Here is a 22,566-nt window from a genome sequence, read left to right on the forward strand (position 1 = left end):
GTGTTTTCATTTCAGATGATTTCTTCAGTTCTACTGTTCCCATCATCACTGGTTTGGCTGTTAGCTTAGCTGTTAGCATCACGGTTATTTTAGCAGGTGTCTTCTTTGTGTGGAGACAACATAGAACCAGTAAGTTACAGATGAGTCCCCACATTAATGATGTAAATCACCAGCAAACGTCTTTTCTAGTTGAATTCAGCTGCTTTGATTTCATACAGAAACCAAGAAAAGATCCAGAGATGAAGCTGAAAGAGGAGAAAAGCTCCTGGCAGAGGAAACGGTGACGATGAAGGTTTTTGGAAGAAGAAAGAAGAAAATGAAAGATGTAAGAACCAAGAAGTAAAACATTAAACGTTCAGATTGATGAGTTTGAAGAAAGTTTGATCAGTAAACCTGCTGACTGATCATCATCCATCTGTCTGTCTGATAGCTGACACAGAAATATGAGAAGATTGAAGAAGAGCTGCAGAAAACCAAAGAAGATCTGAAGAACAAGACTGAAGAGATGGAGAAACATGTAGAGACACACACATAAACACAATCATTGTGTTATTGAGGACTGATCAACACAACTGTGACTTTGCTCCATCTACTGGTGAAATGGTATAACTGCAGGTTTTCTTCTCTCAGGTTAATGAACTAAAGGAGGAGAAGAAGAAGCAGCAGGAGGAGATGGAGGCCAGAAACAAAGAGATGGAGGAGATAAAAGATGAGGTGAAATACAAGCTCATAGACATGGACAGAGAAGTAGTTTATTCACACACATCATTCTCATCAGAAACAACAACATCCAGAAAGTTAAATGTGTGCACATATACAAGTCTTGTATAAATCAATTTAATATTAATTTGTCCTTCAGATTAAAAGTCAAATGTGTTGTTTAGTCTGACATGAAGAAATAGAATCAGTGATGATAAAATCTTTTTATTCGATTTTAATAAATTATTCCAGTTGGAGGAAAACAAAGCTGCTGCTTCCAAGTCTATCTGGCCTTTCAGGGTAAGTGATCACATTGTAAGAACTATGGTACAATCTTTATGTCCATCATTTATAACCTTTCCTTTTCTCTCTTCATTCTTCTCAGTCGTCTAGTTACAACAAACAGAAGGAAGAGGTTAGTAGTTTCTATCAGATTCCAGTTTGTTCTCATTTCAATGTGTTTCTGTTTCATTTAATATTCAGATCATTGTCTTGTTCTAAGGAGGTTGATGTTGGTGGTCAACATCTTCTCTCTGCTTGTTAGAAGGTCAGAGAGTCTGACTATGTTCTAGCCAGAATACTCTGTCCTATCTCCTAACTCCAATAGACTGGTATGATGTAGACCACCTGCTGGATCAACACACAAAGAAATGATTTGATCAGAGACAGAAACCTTCACATATTTGACTCTAATCTCAGAGAGACTGAGTTCTCTGTTATTAATGAACTACTGGTGGAGTTTGACAAACACAAACACAACTCTGCTCCATCTACAGGATATGATATGATAGAACTACAGGAATAAACAGCATTTAAAATCCACACAGTAGATAATAGAGAATATGTTCTGGACAAGTTAGAGTCTGAATGTTAACAATCTGGACTTCACCTACTTTTTACTCAGGTCAATGAACTAAAGGAGGAGAAGAAGAAGCTGCAGGAGGAACTGGAGACCAGAAACAAAGAGATGGAGGAGGTGAAAGATGAGGTGAAGAACAAGCTCATAGACATGGAGAGAGAAGTAGTTTATTCACACACATCATTCAAAGTAGATTCTTCATATCAATACCTCCTTCAGATCAACTAAACCAGTCTGACATGGAGAAACAGACGAGAGCAAAGGAAGATATTTAAATCTAATTGTATATCTCCTTCAATGACTGTGTAAATCAAGACGAAATATCACAATTAAAGAGCAGAAAGAAATCATCTCTTCTTTCTGTCTTCTCTCTCCTCAGCTGGAAAAACTGACTGGTGACAACAAGAAGCTTCAAGAGGAGAAACATCAGCTGAAGAAGGAGATGGAGACCAGAAACAAACAGATGGAGACCAGAATCAAAGAGATGGAGACCAGAAACAAAGAGATGGAGGGGATAAAGGATGAGGTGAAGAACAAGTTTATAGACATGGAGAGAGAAGTAGTTTATTCATCAGAATATCCACAAACTAAATCTATTATACGTCCTTCAGATTAAAAGTCAAATATGTTGTTTAGTCTGACAAGAAGAAATAGAATCAGTGATGATAAAATATTTTTATTTGAATAAATTCTTCCAGTTGGAGAAAAACAAACCTGCTGCTTCCTGGTCTATCTGGCCTTTTAAGGTAAGTGATCACATTATAAGAACTATGATACAATCTGTGTGTCCATCATTTATAATCTTTACTGATCTCTCTTCATTCTTCTCAGTCGTCTAGTTACAACAAACAGAAGGAGGAGGTTAGTAGTTTCTATCAGATTCTTGTTGTTCTGGTTTCAATGTGTTTCTGTTTCATTTAATATTCAGATCATTGTCTTGTTCTAAGGAGGTTGATGTTGGTGGTCAACATCTTCTCTCTGCTTGTTAGATTTGTGAGATAGTTCCTCATGTTTTCTCGTGTTCCTGAGTTTTTGTCTAGATTTTAGTTTGTGGATCTCATCTACGTTTGTATTTGTTTTTTTTTTTTGTTTTTTTTTACCTCCAATACTTTTTGTTCCAGCTTCAATTAGTTTTCAGTAAAGTTTCTTTTGTTTCCTCCCCCGGTGTCTTTATTTGGGTCCTACCTCCACAACACAACACAACACAACACAACACATACAGAACACATGGATGTGGACTAAGACCAGAAAGACAGATTTTAAACATCTTTTATTGATTTATCAACTCTTTTTTTCTTTGCTATGAAGGATTTTCATCTGTTTCTTTACTCATCCTGACGTTTGTCTGTCAGCACATGTTTCATGAATCCTACGTAGAAACTTTTTTTTTTTACAAGTCAACATTCATGAAGGAGGTCCATAATTAATCTCATCATCTCTTTCTGTCTTCTCTCTCCTCATGTTGATGATCAAAATAAGACCAAAGAGGAGAAGAAGAACGATGAGGTGGAGAATAAACTCATGGATGTAGACAGAGAAACACAAACACACAGAAACATCAACCTGCAGCACTTTTTAATTCAATGTTTATTGGCCTTTTCCCCCAAAATCATAATTTATGGGAGAGTAGTTTCCAACTTAAATCAGAACAACAACTAAACTAAATGTTTCTCTTCATGTTTCTCCAGAGAGAGAAATCCAGTACAGAGGTTCTTCTTTTTACTAAGAATCATCTGCTGTAACTTTTTATTCAACTTTAACAAACATCCTTCCTGAAAACAGCCAAACCTCCCACTAGAAACATGATGTTAACTAAGAGCAGAAAGACTTGTCATTGTCTGTCTGTCTTTGATTGGTTTCTAAAGCTCCTCATGTTCTAGGTCCTACCTCCTCATCACATTTATGTTTAATGATGAAAAGTTCTCTGAATGATTGAGAGATAGAACATGAAGCTGACTGATGTGAAAGGACTAATCTGTGGATGTCGTCTCCTCCCAAACCTGAACAAACACAGAACAGCAGCAGCTCAGACAGTCAGGAGACGTCAGGAGACATCACTGTGGTGGTTAATGACAAGGACTACTATATCTGTCTGAGAAATGTGACTGATCAGGTGATGTTGTTTTAAGAGTCATTTCTTTTCATAGAAAATATAGATTCAACAGATTTAATAGACGCCATCATTCATTTGTTCCTGTCTCTATGTCTCATTCTTCTTCTTGTGTTTCATTTCCGTCCTGCAGGACAAACCACTGAGAGGACGTCAGTTAAAAGTCCAGATCAACAATAGGGAACCCATCACATACACATCTGATCCATCAATGAAACTCAAGGCTGGAAAGTCTGTTACTGTGAGTCTTTGTAGATGTTTCATTGATGTTGTTATATTTTCCATTTTCTTACTTTTCCTTCAGTTTTTCTAATTATTATTTTCTGACTGTGACTCTGTGACCTTTGGATTTACTACATTTACAGATATACCATCCAGACCATAAGCCTCGTTTTACTGTCCCTGGTGACCTGGTGTGGATGGACCTGAAGTCCTGGAAGTCTGGTGACAGAGTCCAGGTCTCTCTGCAGTGAAATAGTTCCCAGTTGAACTCCTTCAATAAAGTTCAGTAATCCAGCAAACAGCAACATTATAGATGAGAAACAGCACGACTCAGATCTTCCTGCAGAAACCACACACTGCAGAGAAAGTCTCTGGAAACACTTGGCTCCATTTTATTGGATTAGTCAAGTTTGATGTGAACGTTGGTTTGTTTAAAGACTTTTACAGGATGACGTCAGTGTTTTATGTTGTTAAAATCTGACAGAATTAATATGTGAGTGCTTTACCTTTGTTTTTTGACACGTTGGACTGTAAATATTTATATAATAAAGACATATGATCATTTATGAACTAGATAATGATACAGATTTTTCACATTTACTTTGAGAAGCTTAAATGTTCTTACAATTGAATAAATGAAGATATACTCTTCCATTTATTGACTCTTGTGTGTGATAAACAGTGCACTTAAATATATTATATACAATATTAAAATAAAAACTTAAAACTGCCAGTTCTCTATGTTTGGTTATTATTTATATTGTTTGTATGTAACTCTGGGGTGAGGATACAGACCCTGGTACCGGTAGCGGATGAGGATTAAGGATACAGGACTGAACCATGACCCACACACACAAAACAAAAGTTGTCTGTGTAGTTTTATTCTTGAAAGAAGTGAGAAGTTCCTCTTGTGTTTAATGGAGTGGATACGTATAAATTGTCCGGTTAGAGACTGATGCTGTTAACACAAAATAAACAGGACAAACACATTCAGCAGTTAAAGACAAATTCAGCTCTTGTACCAAATGTCATCCAACACAACAGAGACACACAATGAGTTCAACACAAATTGTGATAAAGATAATCAGAAAGAAACTGGTCAAAATGAAGCATAGTGTGTTTATGTCTTTCTTTGTTTCCTGAATATACTCAGACTTAACACGCTTAAACAGTCAGGACAGTTCAGGAGATTCTGTCTCATGTTTATTGTCCCAACCACCACAACAAATTCCTCATATGTCCAAACATACGTGGCCATGAAGATGATTTTGATTCTGAGATTCTGCAATTTCTGGTGAAAATGTCGTCATTTTGCTGCATTTACCATCAGGTTCAAATAAATAAATAAATAAAAGCCCCATGAACTACATTTTATTCATGGCCATGAAATTCCATGCACACATGTGTCCTGCTAAGATTCACTGAAACCAACAGGACGTCGGCCATTTTGCTAGATGGTTCAAACTGTTGGTTAAAAATGGTTAAATGGTTAAAAATGTCTTAAAACCCTGAGTCTCTGTCACACGGTCTGGACGTTACATCACCTCACACTTTAGAGTTCCCCATAAAAACAGGACGTTGACATAATTCACATCCACGTTGGCTAATGTTGCTGAACATGTTTGACAGGAGTCAGAGTATTGAATGTATTTATGAGGCCACGTTCAGGGATGGTCATAGCACCACCTTCAGGAGAAAGAGAGTCAGTGAGTGTCATGGTTCTGTCTCTGTCTTTTCTTCTGTGGGTCATGTTTTGGAGTTTCCTGTTTTATTTTGTCATGTTTCTTAGTTTCCTGCCTGTCTTGCCTCCTTGTGTTTCTGTCATGTCTGTGTCATGTTTTGTGTTTCCTGTTTTGCCAAGTTTCAGATTTCCTGTCTGTGTTGCCTTGTGCGTGTTGGTTGCTTTCTCCTGGTGTGATCGGCCTCATTAGTTTCACCTGTGTCTTGTGTATTTATAGCCCTGCTTTCCCTTGGTTCTCTGTTGTGTTGTTAGTGTTGTTTTCTCCTTGTCTCCATGCTATGTCATGATCCTTTTTGATTTTTGTATTTTCATGCCGTGTGCAGCACCTTTTGTTAATTATTAAATAGCCCTTTTCCCCTGGAGTCCTGCCTGCCTCATTTGTCCTGCATTTGGGTCCTCGTCTCCTACCACCTCAATATTTTAAACCTGACAGTGAACTGACCTGGGGTCTGTTTCACAAAGCAGGTTCAACAAACTCTGAGTCTAATCCTGAACTCTGAGTTAGAAAACTCTGAGTTTCTCATCATGCCGTCAGATATTATTTTGATATCGTTTTTATTTATATTATTATTATTGTAGAAGTGTCATTCCTTAGTCCATGACCCCTGACCTCTGACCCCACTCACCCACCTCCGTCCCCAGCTCCTCCCACTGTCGTAAAGCATTGACTGTATGTACTAGTCGTAAAGCGGCTTTTCTTTCCTTTCTCCTCTGAGTCCTCTCCAGGACAGGTATGTTGTCTCTCTGTCCTGCTAGTGTTTTGTGAGCTAATGCCTTACTTTGCTTACATGAAGCACATCGTTTATATATTAATGCAATGGTTTTGAATGGTTTCAATCATTAAACGCAAGAATATGAAAACGATCTAATTTGTGAGTTAAAACTAGCCGTGTCTGGTAACTTTCGTCTAGCTAGCTTAAGTCACCTACGGGTAATCTGCGCTGCCTGCACGATATGCGGTAACACAATGTCTCATTAGGCTGCTTTAAACAAAAAAACCTGATCTGTTTATTTGTTTTCAATCAAACCTTTCTGCATAAAAACAAACCCAGCTAGAGCACTAAAGATTTGCCTCTGTTCTTCTTGTAGTTGCTGTCAAACCATCTCCTGACCTCTGACCCTGAATCACCTCACCAACCCAAAGGCACTTTTAAGGGCCACATCTCTAGGACCACGCCGTGCCACATTTGTGACCTGTTTCATCTGTTTGTGTAATGTGCTCAGAGCGTTTATGATCATTCTGATTATGTGTGTTGGTTTAAATGAAAATAAAGTGAACTAAATGCATTTCTTTTGTCTTTACTGTCCAGGCATTTCATTTGCTCTAATTTACCTAAAGCTGACAAATAACACCTATGATATTAACACTGTGCATATGGGGTAAAGATGCCAGACTCAGGACTTAGTTCATTGCACCTTTTAATTACTCATAGTAACTTATATCTGTTAATAATAGTGTAATATTCTTGTCACTTTACTTAGCGCTGACAAATAGCACTTATGATATTGCATAGCTGTTTATAACAGTGTGCTGTAGGGAGATGTATACATTATTATAACTTTATTACATATACTTATAACTACAGATATAAAGCACTATAGGCGAAGTCAAAAGTCATTATGCATCACTATGCACATTTAGCAAAGCAAAGTAGTTATGATGCATCATAAAATGAACAAGTGAATAGGCAGATATTGACATATTTATAATGCACTATTCAGATTAAAATTATAATCATTCATAACCAGTTGTCATAATGCATCATGAAGTTGGTTATGACGAGTTGTGAATATGTATAGATGGTAATAATGACCATTATAATGCTTTATAGACACCTTATAAAACATTATGAGTGCATTCATAGGGCATTATAAATACAACCTTCATAGAAAGTGTTACCCAACAACTAAACTAAATGTTTCTCTTCATGTTTCTCCAGAGAGAGAAATCCAGTACAGAGGTTCTTCTTTTTACTAAGAATCATCTGCTGTAACTTTTTATTCAACTTTAACAAACATCCTTCCTGAAAACAGCCAAACCTCCCACTAGAAACATGATGTTAACTAAGAGCAGAAAGACTTGTCATTGTCTGTCTGTCTTTGATTGGTTTCTAAAGCTCCTCATGTTCTAGGTCCTACCTCCTCATCACATTTATGTTTAATGATGAAAAGTTCTCTGAATGATTGAGAGATAGAACATGAAGCTGACTGATGTGAAAGGACTAATCTGTGGATGTCGTCTCCTCCCAAACCTGAACAAACACAGAACAGCAGCAGCTCAGACAGTCAGGAGACGTCAGGAGACATCACTGTGTTCGTTAATCCCAAGAGCTACTTTATCCGTCTCAGAAACTGGTCTGATCAGGTGATGTTTCTCTAAGAGTCAAAATCTATTTTCTTTATTTTCTTTTCATAGAAAATATTGATGCAACAGGTTTAATAGACACCAACATTCATTTGTTCCTGTCTCTGTGTCTCATTCTTCTTCTTGTGTTTCATTTCCGTCCTGCAGGACAAACCACTGGGAGGACGTCAGTTAAAAGTCCAGATCAACGATAGTGAACCCATCACAGCCACATTTGATCCATCAATGGAACTCAAGGCTGGAAAGGATGTTTATGTGAGTCTTTGTAGATGTTTCATTGATGTTGTTATATTTTCCATTTTCTTACTTTTCCTTCAGTTTTTCTAATTATTATTTTCTGACTGTGACTCTGTGACCTTTGATTTACTACATTTACAGATATACCATCCAGACCATCAGCCTCGTTTTGCTGTCTCTGGTTACCTGGTGTTGAAGGAGCTGAAGTCCTGGAAGTCTGGAGACAGATTCCATGTCTCTCTCCAGTGAAATAGTTCCCAGTTGAACTCCTTCAATAAAGTTCAGTAATCCAGCAAAAAGCAACATTATAGATGAGAAACATCACGACTCAGATCTTCCTGCAGAAACCACACACTGCAGAGAAAGTCTCTGGAAACACTTGGCTCCATTTTATTGGATTAGTCAAGTTTGATGTGAACGTTGGTCTGTTTAAAGACTTTTACAGGATGACGTCAGTGTTTTATGTTGTTAAAATCTGACAGAATTAATATGTGAGTGTTTTACCTTTATATTTTGACACGTTGGACTGTAAATATTTATATAATAAAGACATATGATCATTTATGAACTAGATAATGATACAGATTTTTCACATTTACTTTGAGAAGCTTAAATGTTCTTACAATTGAATAAATGAAGATATACTCTTCCATTTATTGACTGGTGTGTGTGATAAACAGTGCACTTAAATATATTATATACAATATTAAAATAAAAACTTAAAACTGCCAGTTTCTCTATGTTTGGTTATTATTTATATTGTTTGTATGTAACTCTGGGGTGAGGATACAGACCCTGGTACCGGTAGCGGATGAGGATTAAGGATACAGGACTGAACCATGAGCCACACACACACAAAAGTTGTCTGTGTAGTTTTATTCTTGAAAGAAGTGAGAAGTTCCTCTTGTGTTTAATGGAGTGGATACGTATAAATTGTCCGGTTAGAGACTGATGCTGTTAACACAAAATAAACAAGACAAACACATTCAGCAGTTAAAGACAAATTCAGCTCTTGTACCAAATGTCATCCAACACAACAGAGACACACAATGAGTTCAACACAAATTGTAATAAAGATAATTAGAAAGAAACTGGTCAAAATGAAGCATAGTGTGTTTATGTCTTTCTTTGTTCCCTGAATATACTCAGACTTAACATGCTTAAACAGTCAGGACAGTTCAGGAGATTCTGCCTCATGTTTATTGTCCCAACCACCACAACAAATTCCTCATATGTCCAAACATACGTGGCCATGAAGATGATTTTGATTCTCAGATTGTGCAATTTCTGGTGAAAATGTCGTCATTTTGCTGCATTTACCATCAGGTTCAAATAAATAAATAAATAAAAGCCCCATGAACTACATTTTATTCATGGCCATGAAATTCCATGCACACATGTGTCCTGCTAAGATTCACTGAAACCAACAGGACGTCGGCCATTTTGCTAGATGGTTCAAAATCATGGTTGAAAATGGTTAAATGGTTAAAAATGTCTTAAAAACCTGAGTCTCTGTCACACGGTCTGGACGTTACATCACCTCACACTTTAGAGTTCCCCATAAAAACAGGACGTTGACATAATTCACATCCACGTTGGCTAATGTTGCTGAACATGTTTGACAGGAGTCAGAGTATTGAATGTATTTATGAGGCCACGTTCAGGGATGGTCATAGCACCACCTTCAGGAGAAAGAGAGTCAGTGAGTGTCATGGTTCTGTCTCTGTCTTTTCTTCTGTGGGTCATGTTTTGGAGTTTCCTGTTTTATTTTGTCATGTTTCTTAGTTTCCTGCCTGCCTTGCCTCCTTGTGTTTCTGTCATGTCTGTGTCATGTTTTGTGTTTCCTGTTTTGCTAAGTTTCAGATTTCCTGTCTGTGTTGCCTTGTGCGTGTTGGTTGCTTTCTCCTGGTGTGATCGCCCTCATTAGTTTCACCTGTGTCTTGTGTATTTGTAGCCCTGCTTTCCCTTTGTTCTCTGTTGTGTTGTTAATGTTGTTTTCTCCATGCCACGTTCCTTGTCTCCATGCTATGTCATGATCCTTTTTGATTTTTGTATTTTCATGCCGTGTGCAGCACATTTTGTTAATTATTAAATAGCCCTTTTCCCCTGGAGTCCTGCCTGCCTCATTTGTCCTGCATTTGGGTCCTCGCCTCCTACCACCTCAATGTTCTAAACCTGACAGTGAACTGACCTGGGGTCTGTTTCACAAAGCAGGTTCAACAAACTCTGAGTCTGATCCTGAACTCTGAGTTAGAAAACTCTGAGTTTCCGGTTCCAGAACAACGGGTTTGAGTTGGTTTAATCAACTCGGAGTAGTTTGACCCGGAGTTAAGCGCGTGCACCACAACTATAAAAAACAGCATCAATGGAGCCACGATTCAACGAGTCACCATGGCAACGGGGAAGAGGAGGGCTACAAAGTGGAAATCCTAATGCGCTGATACGGAGAGTTTCAACACGTTTTTAGAAAGAAGTGCAAAAGAGAGGGAGACGGCGTGGGAGAACATTGCTGCTCGGGTCAATGAGTAAGTTTAAATGTGGTCCTTTACAATCACAATAATATTACAGAGGAAACTGCTTGAATGGGAGCATATTCATTTATTTCTTAGGTGTAATCCCGCAGGGGAGAAGTCACTTGGCATCAGTTTAAGATGAAATATAAAAGCATTGTTCAAACAGGTCAGACCTCATGGAGGGACCTCATTCTGATCATGTTTTACACTGTGAAGTAAATATTAAGTGGCTGTTTGACTGTGCAGTTGTTTTATCCCCAACATGATGCTGTTTTCACACACATAGATGTCTTCTCATCTATATCATGTTCTGTTAAATAATTCAGCCTGTTTAAACTAACACAGACTTCTACTCAGCCAACAGAAAGAAGGCAGATGGGTGGTGGTCCAGCACCTCCACCTCTAACGGAGGCAGAGGAGCCCTAAGCCAGAATATTGGAGGCCAGTATCTGAGGGAATCCCTGGAGGAGCTCATCCTCTGAGTCCACCCCCCAACACACAAGCATCTTTATAAAATGTTATAGGCCTATAGATATTTTTATAGTCTATTCATACAATTATTTGTCTTTTATGTCTTTTATGTTTTTTTTTTTCTTTTGTCCCAACAGATTCTGATGGTTCGGCTTAAAAAGATAATTGTCTGGAAATGCTAAAAACATCAATGCGCGGTCTGAAAACATTTCAGATGAATATTTAATTCTCTGTGCAGTAATGCTGCACCTTCATCCACGGGATCACTGTAAAAAGGACATGTTGGTGAAAAGAGTCGCCTCCTACTGGTTCTAATGGACTTCTGATAGAGCTACTGACAATGATTTTTTTAATGATTTTTGACAGACGTCAGAACAAGACTTTGCCAAAACTCACCTGCTGAATGAATGAAAAAGGAAATCAAATGACGTCTGTGTCTGAAAGAGGGCGGAGACAGAGAGAAACTCCAGGTTCAATGAGTAAAACCAGGTCCCGACCATGTTAGGTTCATGGAGTCTGTTACTACGGTAACTGACTGAGAGCTTAAGTTATCTCTCCCTGTGAAACAGGCTAGAGTTACCCTGCTTTCTCTGGTTTGAGTTACCTCCCTTTGTGAAACGGAAAACTCAGAGTTTCCTCATTTCAGGGTGAATAAACTCAGTTTTCACTAAACCTGCTTTGTGAAACGGACCCCAGATCCACCACAAATGTGATGACATGAAGCCATAAGAACATTTAACATGCAGTTGGGGATATCAGCTTCTTTTTGGTCTGTTGTGCTGAATTTGAGTGAACTGTTGTTCAAAGCTCATGAAGCTTTATTCACAATGTGAAACACTTTCTTTTGGAGGCCCATGTAAAAATGTCTGAAAAGCACCCGACATGTCTGTAAACTACTCATGTCTGTAATCCTCCAAGAGGGACAAATATTTCTCTTGGGTCCATTTTCAGACGTTGTATTTCAATGAACTTGTCCTACAGACTTTGTAGAGTCTGGACGAGGATCCAGCTCAGTCAGGAGGGTGTGAGGGCCCGTTCATCACTGGTAGAAACTCGAGTTTATTTGTATCTTTTGTGTCAGTGAGAAAAAAAATGTCCATACATGAACTGAATTCCAATGCATTCTTTGAGCAGGAATTCTGTTTGTGTTTGTTGCCTTTTCACATGTAAACACATTAGTTCTGATAATCTTTGTAGTAATTTAATTCATCATCTTTGCTGATGATGTGAATGTATTAAACTATCCTGACAGCAGGGTTCACATATGCAGCATCTAAACTCACTGTAGAGGAACAAAAGTGAAAGTATGAGACTCTGTCCTTTAACAGCTGAGTTGATGTGATGTGGGCGTGTTTGTTTTTCCAGCCAATCAGCGTCTGTCACTCAGCACTCAGCAAACCTGTTTCAGGTAGTTGAATCATTTGCCTCCATTTCCTCCTGCTTATTTCTTTCCTTCTTTTGTCCTTCTATTTATTTGTGTCTCTGTCGATCGTCCTCTTGTGGGTCCTCTCCTCCAGACGTCCCTCAACCTTCCTCCTCTGATGGAGTCAGAACCAGCTTCCTGATCGGTATGTAACAGAGACAGAGACACAGCAGAGAGATGAGGGGTTTTAGAAAGGTTAATGTATACAACAATGTCAGGATTTTCAGAGTGACTGTCACCAACGAGATGAGAATGAATCTGACTTTAGTTCACTGATATATAAATGATTTTATTGGTGGATTGCAGCTGCTACGTTGCTGTGAGTGATGGTGCTGCAGTAAATGCTGACTGTTAGTGAGTGGGTTTCAACATTTGGTCGACTGTCGTTAAGGTGTTTGGTTTGTTTGTGGAAAATAGAGCCAAGTGTTTCCAATAGAGTAAAGTGGTGGTTGGGTTTCTCTACTGGTGAAATCTACTTCCATGTATAAACCATTTACAGTTCACACGAGTATCCGGGAGCTACACCTGCCATGGAATTAATCATCTCACCATTTTGTTGGCCCACTCCTTAGTATCCCTAGGGTTAGGGTTAAATAATATAAAAAAAACATCTTTGTGTTTGTGCTCAGCTCTAAATCACTGTTTTTTTTTAATTTTATTTCTGTGTTATTTCCAGGCCATCCCTTTCTGACACCCAACCTGTTTTGTCCTTTTTTTGTTGTTAATTATATGGTTCTTCAGTATATATTAATAGAGAGAGAGAGACATAGAGACATAGCAGAGAGATGAGAGATTTTAGAAAAGTAAAATTATACAACAATGGGGGCTGTCACTCACGAGGTAAGACTGAAGGGTCTTCCAGCAGTTGGGGCACCAGAAAACTACTTTCTCATAAGAATATATAGATTTTGTCTGTTTTACATTTTTTAAAACATTTTTAGAAACATTTTCACAGTTTAAAACAATGACATTACCCATAAATGTGGTAAATAAATGTTGTAATACAAATAATAATGTTTAAATTTACATAAATAAAAATCTGCCTATCCCAGCTGTCATTTTCCAAATGATAGCACACAATCTGTCTGCAGCAGGTTTGATGTCCTTACAACAGAGCTGCTCTTTGATAGTGACCTGTGTTACACCATCTATCAGCCATCCTTAGCTCTGTGCTCCCTCCCCAGCTCCCACTGTGAATGTATAAAACAATGTGTACAACAGCAGGGTTCACGAGGACAGAATGCGATGCATGACGTAGGAATGTGGCAGTTGCAGCAAGTGAACTGTCAATAGTCAACAGTCTGCTCCTGTCTTACTTGCTGTGTGTTTGTGTTTTTTTAATGACTTTGTTGTCTTCATCCAATCAGACACTGAGCACTGACCTAACCAGTTTCTGACATACCTCACTCCAAAGAAGTGTTTCAGGTATGTAAATCCTTTGCCTCGAATTCCTCCTTCTTATCTCTTTCAGTTGTTTTCCTTCTGTCCATTTGTGTCTCTGTCGATCGTCCTCTTGTGGGTCCTCTCCTCCAGACGTCCCTCAACCTTCCTCCTCTGATGGAGTCAGAACCAGCTTCCTGATCGGTATGTAACAGAGACAGAGACACAGCAGAGAGATGAGGGGTTTTAGAAAAGTTAATGTATACAACAATGTCAGGATTTTCAGAGCGACTGTGACCAACGAGATAAGAATGAATCTGACTTTAGTTCAGTGATATATAAATGTATTTATTGGTGGATTGTAGCTGCTACGTTGCTGTGAGTGATGGTGCTGCAGTAAATGCTGACTGTTAGTGAATGAGTGGGTTTTAACATTTGGTCGACTGTGTTAAGGTGTGTTTGGTGGAATCTACTTCCCTGTATGAACCCTGTACAGCTGAGTATCCGGGTGCTTAATCATCTCACCATTTTGTTGGCCCACTCCTTAGTATCCCTAGGGTTCGGGTTAAATAATAATAATATAAAAATACATCTTTGTGTTTGTGTTCAGCTTTTTTTTTTTCTGTGTTATTTCCAGGCCATCCCTTTCTGACACCCAACCTGTTTTGTCCTTTTTTGTTTTGTTAATCATATGATTCTTCTGTATTAATTAATATATTTTTGTTCTTCACTTCCAGATCTTTGTGATTCTTTTCCAGATGGATGAACTATACTTGACCTTTCACTTCTCATCTCTCATGGTGTTGGTGTTCCACGTCTGTGAAGGTAAATTAGATCCAAATAAAACGTTAACTCAGGACTGAAAGTGATAAGTAATTCACTGCTGGTAACTAGTTTGGTTCTTGCTAATTTGAATGTTTTAGTTAAGAACTAAGAGCCCTGTAAACACGGGGACAATCTGACTGGTACACATCAGTAAACACAATTCACTCTGCTCCTCTCTGCCGTAGTGGGCAGAAAGATAATAAACACAATAAAGTATAGTATCTAGTATTTAGTAGAGACAGGCAGCCTCATTCTGATATCAAACATGGCTTGGTGACTCCTTTCCCTGATGCTATTTTGTATGGATTCTATAATGTGCACTAAGTTAGAATACGATGATATAAATAACACACAATAAGTAGGGTTGAATTGTGTGTACATTTCCTAATGTAGTGGGAATCTGTAATATTTTCCATTTTAAGAACCTAGAACCTCTGTAGAACCTCTGCGAGCTTTGTGGTATTTCTATAAACTCTTGGTCCAGTTTTAGTCTAATGGTTGTTGAAAGAGTTCAGAATGACTTCAATGCCATCATTGTTTTTTCTACTCTCTAATCTAGGAGACATTTTAGTTTATATCTAATTGATCAGACACAATGTTCCCATACAGACTCTGGAACATTGATCTGATAGTTTTGGTGATATTCATGTTCTTTACAAATATTTAAACAGTCTCTCTCTGATTTCCAGGTCAGTCTGAACTGATCGGTTCATCTCAGCCAATAGTAGCGACTCTTGGTGGAGATGTGGTTTTACCATGTTACCTGCAGCCTGCTGAAGACGTCACTCACTTGACGTTGGAGTGGGCGAGACCTGATCTGGAGCCCAGATTTGTTCACGTTTGGCGCTCCCAACAGGAACTTGTTGGTCAAAACCATGATTTGTTCACAGGGAGAACATCTCTGTTCATTGATGAGCTGACGAAAGGAAACATTTCACTGAAACTCTCCAAAGTGAAACTCGCTGATGAGGGAAAATACAAATGTTTTATTCCATCACTGGAAAAGGAGACTTTTGTTCAGCTACATGTTGGTGAGTGAAGACATGATGTACAACTTCAGGACTGTTTTAGTCTTTATTTATCTCTCTAGAAAAGGATTTCAGTGGAGCATTTATGGGTGAAGGGTGAAGGTTTCCTGTGGGAGAAGAAGGAAGAGCCTTTAACTGAGAGCTTGAGCTGAAAAAGTTAGAGGTGGACACCACAGTGAGAATATGGGAGCTAGAGCTAATAGCTAGTGTTAGAACTGTATGAGGAAAATATGCCACAAACATCTACTTGATATTGATAAAAATATTCCCTTTAACAAACAGAAGGTGACAAAGGTTAAAGGCAGATATGTAGCGTTTCTACAGGACTTGCCACACCTGCCAGTTGACCAGTAAACCCAGTCAGGAAGGTCCCCCTTTTGAACACATGATCGTAGACTGTGTTGGTCCATTGCCAAAAGTTAAGTCTGGTAATCAATCCCTGTTGACAACGATGTGTTCGTCCACCCATTTTCTTGAGGTCATGCCACAAAATTACATCACAGGTTTGGTTTGGTTTGTCACGTGTTGTGCCGATTGATCAAGGCAAGAATTTTCTTTCAAGAACCTTTCAACAAACATTGCAGGTTTTAGGTGTGTCACACTCTGAGCAGTTCATACCACCCAGAGTCACAGGGTCTGTTGGAGTAGTGGCATCAGACTCTGAAAGTGAAGCTAAAGAAGTATTGTTTTGAGACACATAGAGATTGGGATGAGGGTTTTCCCTTTGTGTTTGAAATCCGTGACACAAACCAGGAGTGTCTTGTTTTCAGCCCATCTCAGTTGGTGTTTGGCCACAATGTGGAGGTTTGGCAGCAACTGTGGGAGCAGTTTACAGCCAGTTCTTCTCTATGTAGAACTCGCTTACTGCTTCTTCACTTGCAAAGGAGTCACTCTCTACCTCTCAGGAGTAGATGAAAGGGTGGTTTGACCTTAAGGCGGTCCATCAGGCGGTAGGGCCCACAGTGACAGAGTTCCTGTGTGAGGCTGAGTCTTGTGTGTCCTGTCTAACAGATGAACAGTAGCAGGATGTAGTGAGTCTTTACCTTGAACGTGGACGTGATGCTCTGTCCTGCTGGTGTGGTGAGGACGTTAATATTGAATGTCGAATGTCCTGCCACAGTTAGAAGTTTATTTCTTTTGTGTCCAAACAAGTTTAAATTGGTTTGTATCTTGGAGGGGGTGTCACGGCTCTGGTGACGCTGTAGTTGTTGTGGTGTGTTTGTGATCAGCTGATCATGATTCAGATAGTTGAATGACTGGACATTTTCAAATATCTGGTCAATAAACTCAGCTTTGATGACCATGCTTTCAATGACAGGACAAAATGATCAGACCTCACCCCCAAAATCACTGATCTTCAAAGACAAACAACGTTGTCTGAGTCTCTTGGAGAAGGTGCTTTTCTGCTGTGTTCAATAAATGTACAGTCAAGTGGAAACAAATCTACCCTCTGTGATGAATAAAATCTAAAGAATAAAGAGTGGATGAGAAGTAAGACCTGGAGAGAACCACAGTGTTGGAAGTGTGAGGCTGGCTTTATTTGTTGTTGGAGAATAGTGTTTATTAATCATTCCTGTCTTTTTCCACCAGGTGTGGAGGCTTTTTGATTAGTTTTCTCCTGTGGGATAATCCTGACAAAAATGGTCATGTTTTTAGTTTTTTTTGTGATTGTTGGGTCTGGTGTTTTGTTTTATTGGCGACCAGCATTTTCAGTTAGGCTGTTTATTAGTGTTGTTTTTGATGGATTAATTGTTATTTAACAGATGGTAACCAGTCTCTGTGATGTGTTCCTTCTCCTGGGAACTATTTTCTCTTATTTTCCTCCCCTCATCCTCTGGTCAAGACCTCAGGAGGTAACAGGAACATAAATACCTAAAATACACATTTCTTCTTCTTTGTCCTCAGCATCAGCTCCTGTCTCCTCACCCGTCATCAGTTTATCAGGGATGGACAGAGACAGAGGAGGAGTGGTGTTACAGTGTGAATCCAGAGGCTGGTATCCAGAGCCTGAGGTGTTGTGGCTGGACGCTGAGGGAAACCTGCTCTCTGCTGGACCTCCAGAGACAGTCAGAGGTCCTGATGACCTCTATACTGTCAGCAGCAGAGTGACTGTGGACAAGAGACACAACAACAGCTTCACCTGTAGAGTCCAACAGAACAACACCCACCAGACCAGAGAGGCTCATATACATGTTCCAGGTAGAACACGCTTAGAGAACGGACCACGACATTTAGTTTGACACAGTTTGTGTGTGATTGTGTAGAAATGTCGTGTAACTCTGTGTGTTTTCATTTCAGATGATTTCTTCTTGTCCTCTTCCAGTTCTGCTGTTCCCATCAACACTGGTTTGGCTGTTAGCTTAGCTGTTAGCATCATGGTTATTTTAGCAGGTGTCTTCTTTGTGTGGAAACAAAATAGAACCAGTAAGTTACAGATGAGTCACCACATTAATGATGTAAAACACCAGCAAACGTCTTTTCTAGTTGAATTCAGCTGCTTTGATTTCATACAGAAACCAAGAAAAGATCCAGAGATAAAGCAGAGAAGGAGAAACTTTTAAGAGAAACTAAAGATGTAAGAGACAAGAAGTAAAAGATTAAAAGTTCAGATTGATGAGTTTGAAGAAAGTTTGATCAGTGAACCTGCTGACTGATCATCATCCATCTGTCTGTCTGATAGCTGACAGAGAAATATGAGAAGATTGAAGAAGAGCTGCAGAAAACCAAAGAAGAACTGAAGAACAAGACTGAAGAGATGGAGAAACATGTAGAGACACAAACATAAACACTATCATTGTGTTATTGAGGACTCATCTCAACACAACTGTGACTTTGCTCCATCTACTGGTGAAATGATATAACTGCAGGTTTTCTTCTCAGGTTAATGAACTAAAGGAGGAGAAGAAGAAGCAGCAGGAGGAGATGGAGACCAGAAACAAAGAGATGGAGGAGATAAAAGATGAGGTGAAATACAAGCTCATAGACATGGACAGAGAAGTAGGTTATTCACACATCATTTTCATCAGAAACAACAACATCCAGAAAGTTAAATGTGTGCACATATACAAGTCTTGTATAAATCAATTTAATATTAATTTGTCCTTCAGATTAAAAGTCAAATGTGTTGTTTAGTCTGACATGAAGAAATAGAATCAGTGATGATAAAATCTTTTTATTCGATTTTAATAAATTATTCCAGTTGGAGGAAAACAAAGCTGCTGCTTCCAAGTCTATCTGGCCTTTCAGGGTAAGCGATCACATTATAAGAACTATGATACAATCTGTTTGTCCATCATTTATAACCTTTCCTTTTCTGTCTTCAACACTTCACAACACATGAGAACACAACACATCACAACACATAAGAACACAACACATCACAACACATGAGAACACAACACATAACAACACAACACAACACAACACAACACATAAGAACACAACACAACACAACACATAAGAACACAACACATAAGAACACATAAGAATACAACACAACACATAAGAACACAACACATCACAACACATAAGAACACAACACAACACAACACATAAGAACACAACACATAAGAACACATAAGAACACATCACAACACATAAGAATACAACACATCACAACACATAAGAACACAACACAACACATAAGAACACAACACATCACAACACATGAGAACACAACACATCACAACACATAAGAGCACAACACATTACAACACATAAGAACACATCACGTAAGAACACATAAGAACACAACACATAAGAACACAACACAACACAACACATAAGAACACAACACAACACATAAGAACACAACACAACACATAAGAACACATAAGAACACAACACATCACAACACATAAGAACACATAAGAACACAACACAACACATAAGAACACATAAGAACACAACACAACACAACACATAAGAACACAACACAACACATAAGAACACAACACATCACAACACATAAGAACACAACTCATCACAACACATAAGAACACAACACATAAGAACACAACACAACACAACACATAAGAATACAACACATCACAACACATAAGAACACATAAGAACACAACACATAACAACACAACACAACACATAAGAACACATAAGAACACAACACAACACATAAGAACACAACACAACACAACACATGAGAACACAACACATAAGAACACAACACAACACATAACAACACAACATATAAGAACACAACACAACACAACACATAAGAACACAACACAACACAACACATAAGAACACAACACATAAGAACACATAACAACACATCACAACACATAAAAACACAACACAACACATAAGAACACAACACATAAGAACACAACACATCACAACACATGATAACACAACACAACACATAAGAACACAACACAACACATAAGAACACAACACAACACATCACAACACATAAGAACACATAAGAACACAACACAACACATAAGAACACAACACAACACAACACAACACATTACAACACAACACAACACAACACATAAGAACACAACACAACATAGAAGAACACATAAGAACACAACACAACACAACACAACACATAAGAACACAACACAACATAGAAGAACACATGGATGTGACTAAGACCAGAAAGACAGATTTTAAACATGTTTTATTGATAAATCAACTCTTTTCTTCTTTGCTATGAAGCATTTTCATCTGTTTCTATTAAAGGTCTTTCAGAGTTTTTCTTTACTCATCCTGACGTTTGTCTGTCAGCACATGTTTCATGAATCCTACGTAGAAACTTCTTTTTTTTTCTTTTACAACTAAACTAAATGTTTGTCTTCATGTTTCTCCAGAGAGAGAAATCCAGTACAGAGGTTCTTCTTTTTACTAAGAATCATCTGCTGTAACTTTTTATTCAACTTTAACAAACATCCTTCCTGAAAACAGCCAAACCTCCCACTAGAAACATGATGTTAACTAAGAGCAGAAAGACTTGTCATTGTCTGTCTGTCTTTGATTGGTTTCTAAAGCTCCTCATGTTCTAGGTCCTACCTCCTCATCACATTTATGTTTCATGATGAAAAGTTCTCTGAATGATTGAGAGATAGAACATGAAGCTGACTGATGTGAAAGGACTAATCTGTGGATGTCGTCTCCTCCCAGTCAGAGAGAATCAAACCTGAACAAACACAGAACAGCAGCAGCTCAGACAGTCAGGAGACGTCAGGAGACGTCACTGTGTCCGTTAATCCCAAGGACTACTATATCAGGCTGAAAAACTGGTCTGATCAGGTGATGTTGATTTAAGAGTCATTTCTTTTCATAGAAGATATAGATTCAACAGATTTAATAGACACCAACATTCATTTGTTCCTGTCTCTGTGTCTCATTCTTCTTCTTGTGTTTCATTTCCGTCCTGCAGGACAAACCACTGGGAGGACGTCAGTTAAAAGTCCAGATCAACAATAGTGAACCCATCACATACACATTTAAACCATCAAAGAAACTCAAGACTGGAAAGTCTGTTACTGTGAGTCTTTGTAGATGTTTCATTGATGTTGTTATATTTTCCATTTTCTTACTTTTCCTTCAGTTTTTCTAATTATTATTTTCTGACTGTGACTCTGTGACCTTTGGATTTAATACATTTACAGTTATACCGTCCAGGCCGTGACGAGAGTTTTACTGTATCTGGCCCTCGTGACCTGGTGTGGGAGGACCTGAAGTCCTGGAAGTCTGGAGACAGAGTCCAGGTCTCTCTGCAGTGAAATAGTTCCCAGTTGAACTCCTTCAATAAAGTTCAGTAATCCAGCAAACAGCAACATTATAGATGAGAAACAGCACGACTCAGATCTTCCTGCAGAAACCACACACTGCAGAGAAAGTCTCTGGAAACACTTGGCTCCATTTTATTGGATTAGTCAAGTTTGATGTGAACGTTGGTTTGTTTAAAGACTTTTACAGGATGACGTCAGTGTTTTATGTTGTTAAAATCTGACAGAATTAATATTTTAATGTTTTAATTCTACTTTTTTACATAGTTGATTGTAATGAGAGGCTTAAATGTGACAATTTAATAAAGACATACTTTTCCATTTAAAGACTTGTGCGTGTGATAAAGAGTTCTACTTAAAACATTTTGTCACCTTCAGAATTTTCTCTATACTGTTATTTTAACTCTGTATTTCCTTATTCAAGAACATGAACCAATATTACATATCAGTGAGGAGCACCTCTAGGATTAGAAGTTAATTTAAAGATCCAATCAGAGTCCATGAACTGGGACTACAAGGGACTGAAGATAAAGTGCACGTGTGCAAACTCAAGCAGACGACACAAAACTGTGCAGGACGACAGTGGAAAACACAATGCATCTACACAAAGATATTACACAGAACAAAGATCAACGTGGGCTAATAGACTAACAGAGTACGAGTTACAGCGGTTATTTATCATCTTATTTTAAATGACATGAAAAGTCTTAGTTCAACAGAACAACACAATACAACACATATATAAATACAATCTGATTATACGTAGTGTTATTGTATGAGCCACTTGCTCTTGCCCTGAATCATATCTGTAGTATTGGGAGGATATGAGCTAAACAGCTGCATCAGCCACATCCATTACACTACACCTCTGCACCTGAAGGCAGTTAAATCTCTAACTGGAGTAACGACAATAATTTAATGCTGCAACACAAAC

General features: G+C 38.4%; 2 protein-coding genes across 2 annotated transcripts; both read left to right on the plus strand.

Annotated features, from left to right (window-relative positions):
* The first annotated feature begins 107 nt into the window (after window positions 1–107).
* Window positions 108–21,725, plus strand: LOC125016450 (lamin-A-like). Its single transcript, XM_047598952.1, has 7 exons — window positions 108–129; window positions 219–325; window positions 18,554–18,837; window positions 19,073–19,120; window positions 21,022–21,150; window positions 21,281–21,388; window positions 21,513–21,725. Exons 3-7 carry the CDS (start codon window positions 18,796–18,798, stop codon window positions 21,624–21,626), a joined length of 441 nt encoding a protein of 146 aa, XP_047454908.1. The 5' UTR covers window positions 108–129; window positions 219–325; window positions 18,554–18,795; the 3' UTR covers window positions 21,627–21,725.
* LOC125016162 (butyrophilin subfamily 3 member A2-like) lies at window positions 12,729–18,062 on the plus strand (the record flags this gene model as incomplete). Its single annotated transcript, XM_047598414.1, has 4 exons — window positions 12,729–12,785; window positions 14,758–14,845; window positions 15,535–15,876; window positions 17,785–18,062. Coding segments are annotated over exons 2-4 (687 nt in total), but the record flags the coding sequence as incomplete, so codon positions are not given.
* Window positions 21,726–22,566: the final 841 nt, after the last annotated feature.

Source organism: Mugil cephalus, chromosome 1 (assembly GCF_022458985.1).
Source record: "Mugil cephalus isolate CIBA_MC_2020 chromosome 1, CIBA_Mcephalus_1.1, whole genome shotgun sequence".
Classification (NCBI taxonomy): Eukaryota; Metazoa; Chordata; class Actinopteri; order Mugiliformes; family Mugilidae; genus Mugil; species Mugil cephalus.

What these genes read in the sequence shown, in the direction of transcription:
- LOC125016450 (XM_047598952.1), top strand. Translation starts at nt 18,796, where the DNA reads ATGGAGACCAGAAACAAAGAGATGGAGGAGATAAAAGATGAG. An exon ending in AGTCTATCTGGCCTTTCAGG is followed by an intron (nt 19,121 to 21,021) that starts GTAAGCGATCAC and finishes GTCTCCTCCCAG; the next exon opens with TCAGAGAGAATCAAACCTGA. An exon ending in TGAAAAACTGGTCTGATCAG is followed by an intron (nt 21,151 to 21,280) that starts GTGATGTTGATT and finishes TCCGTCCTGCAG; the next exon opens with GACAAACCACTGGGAGGACG.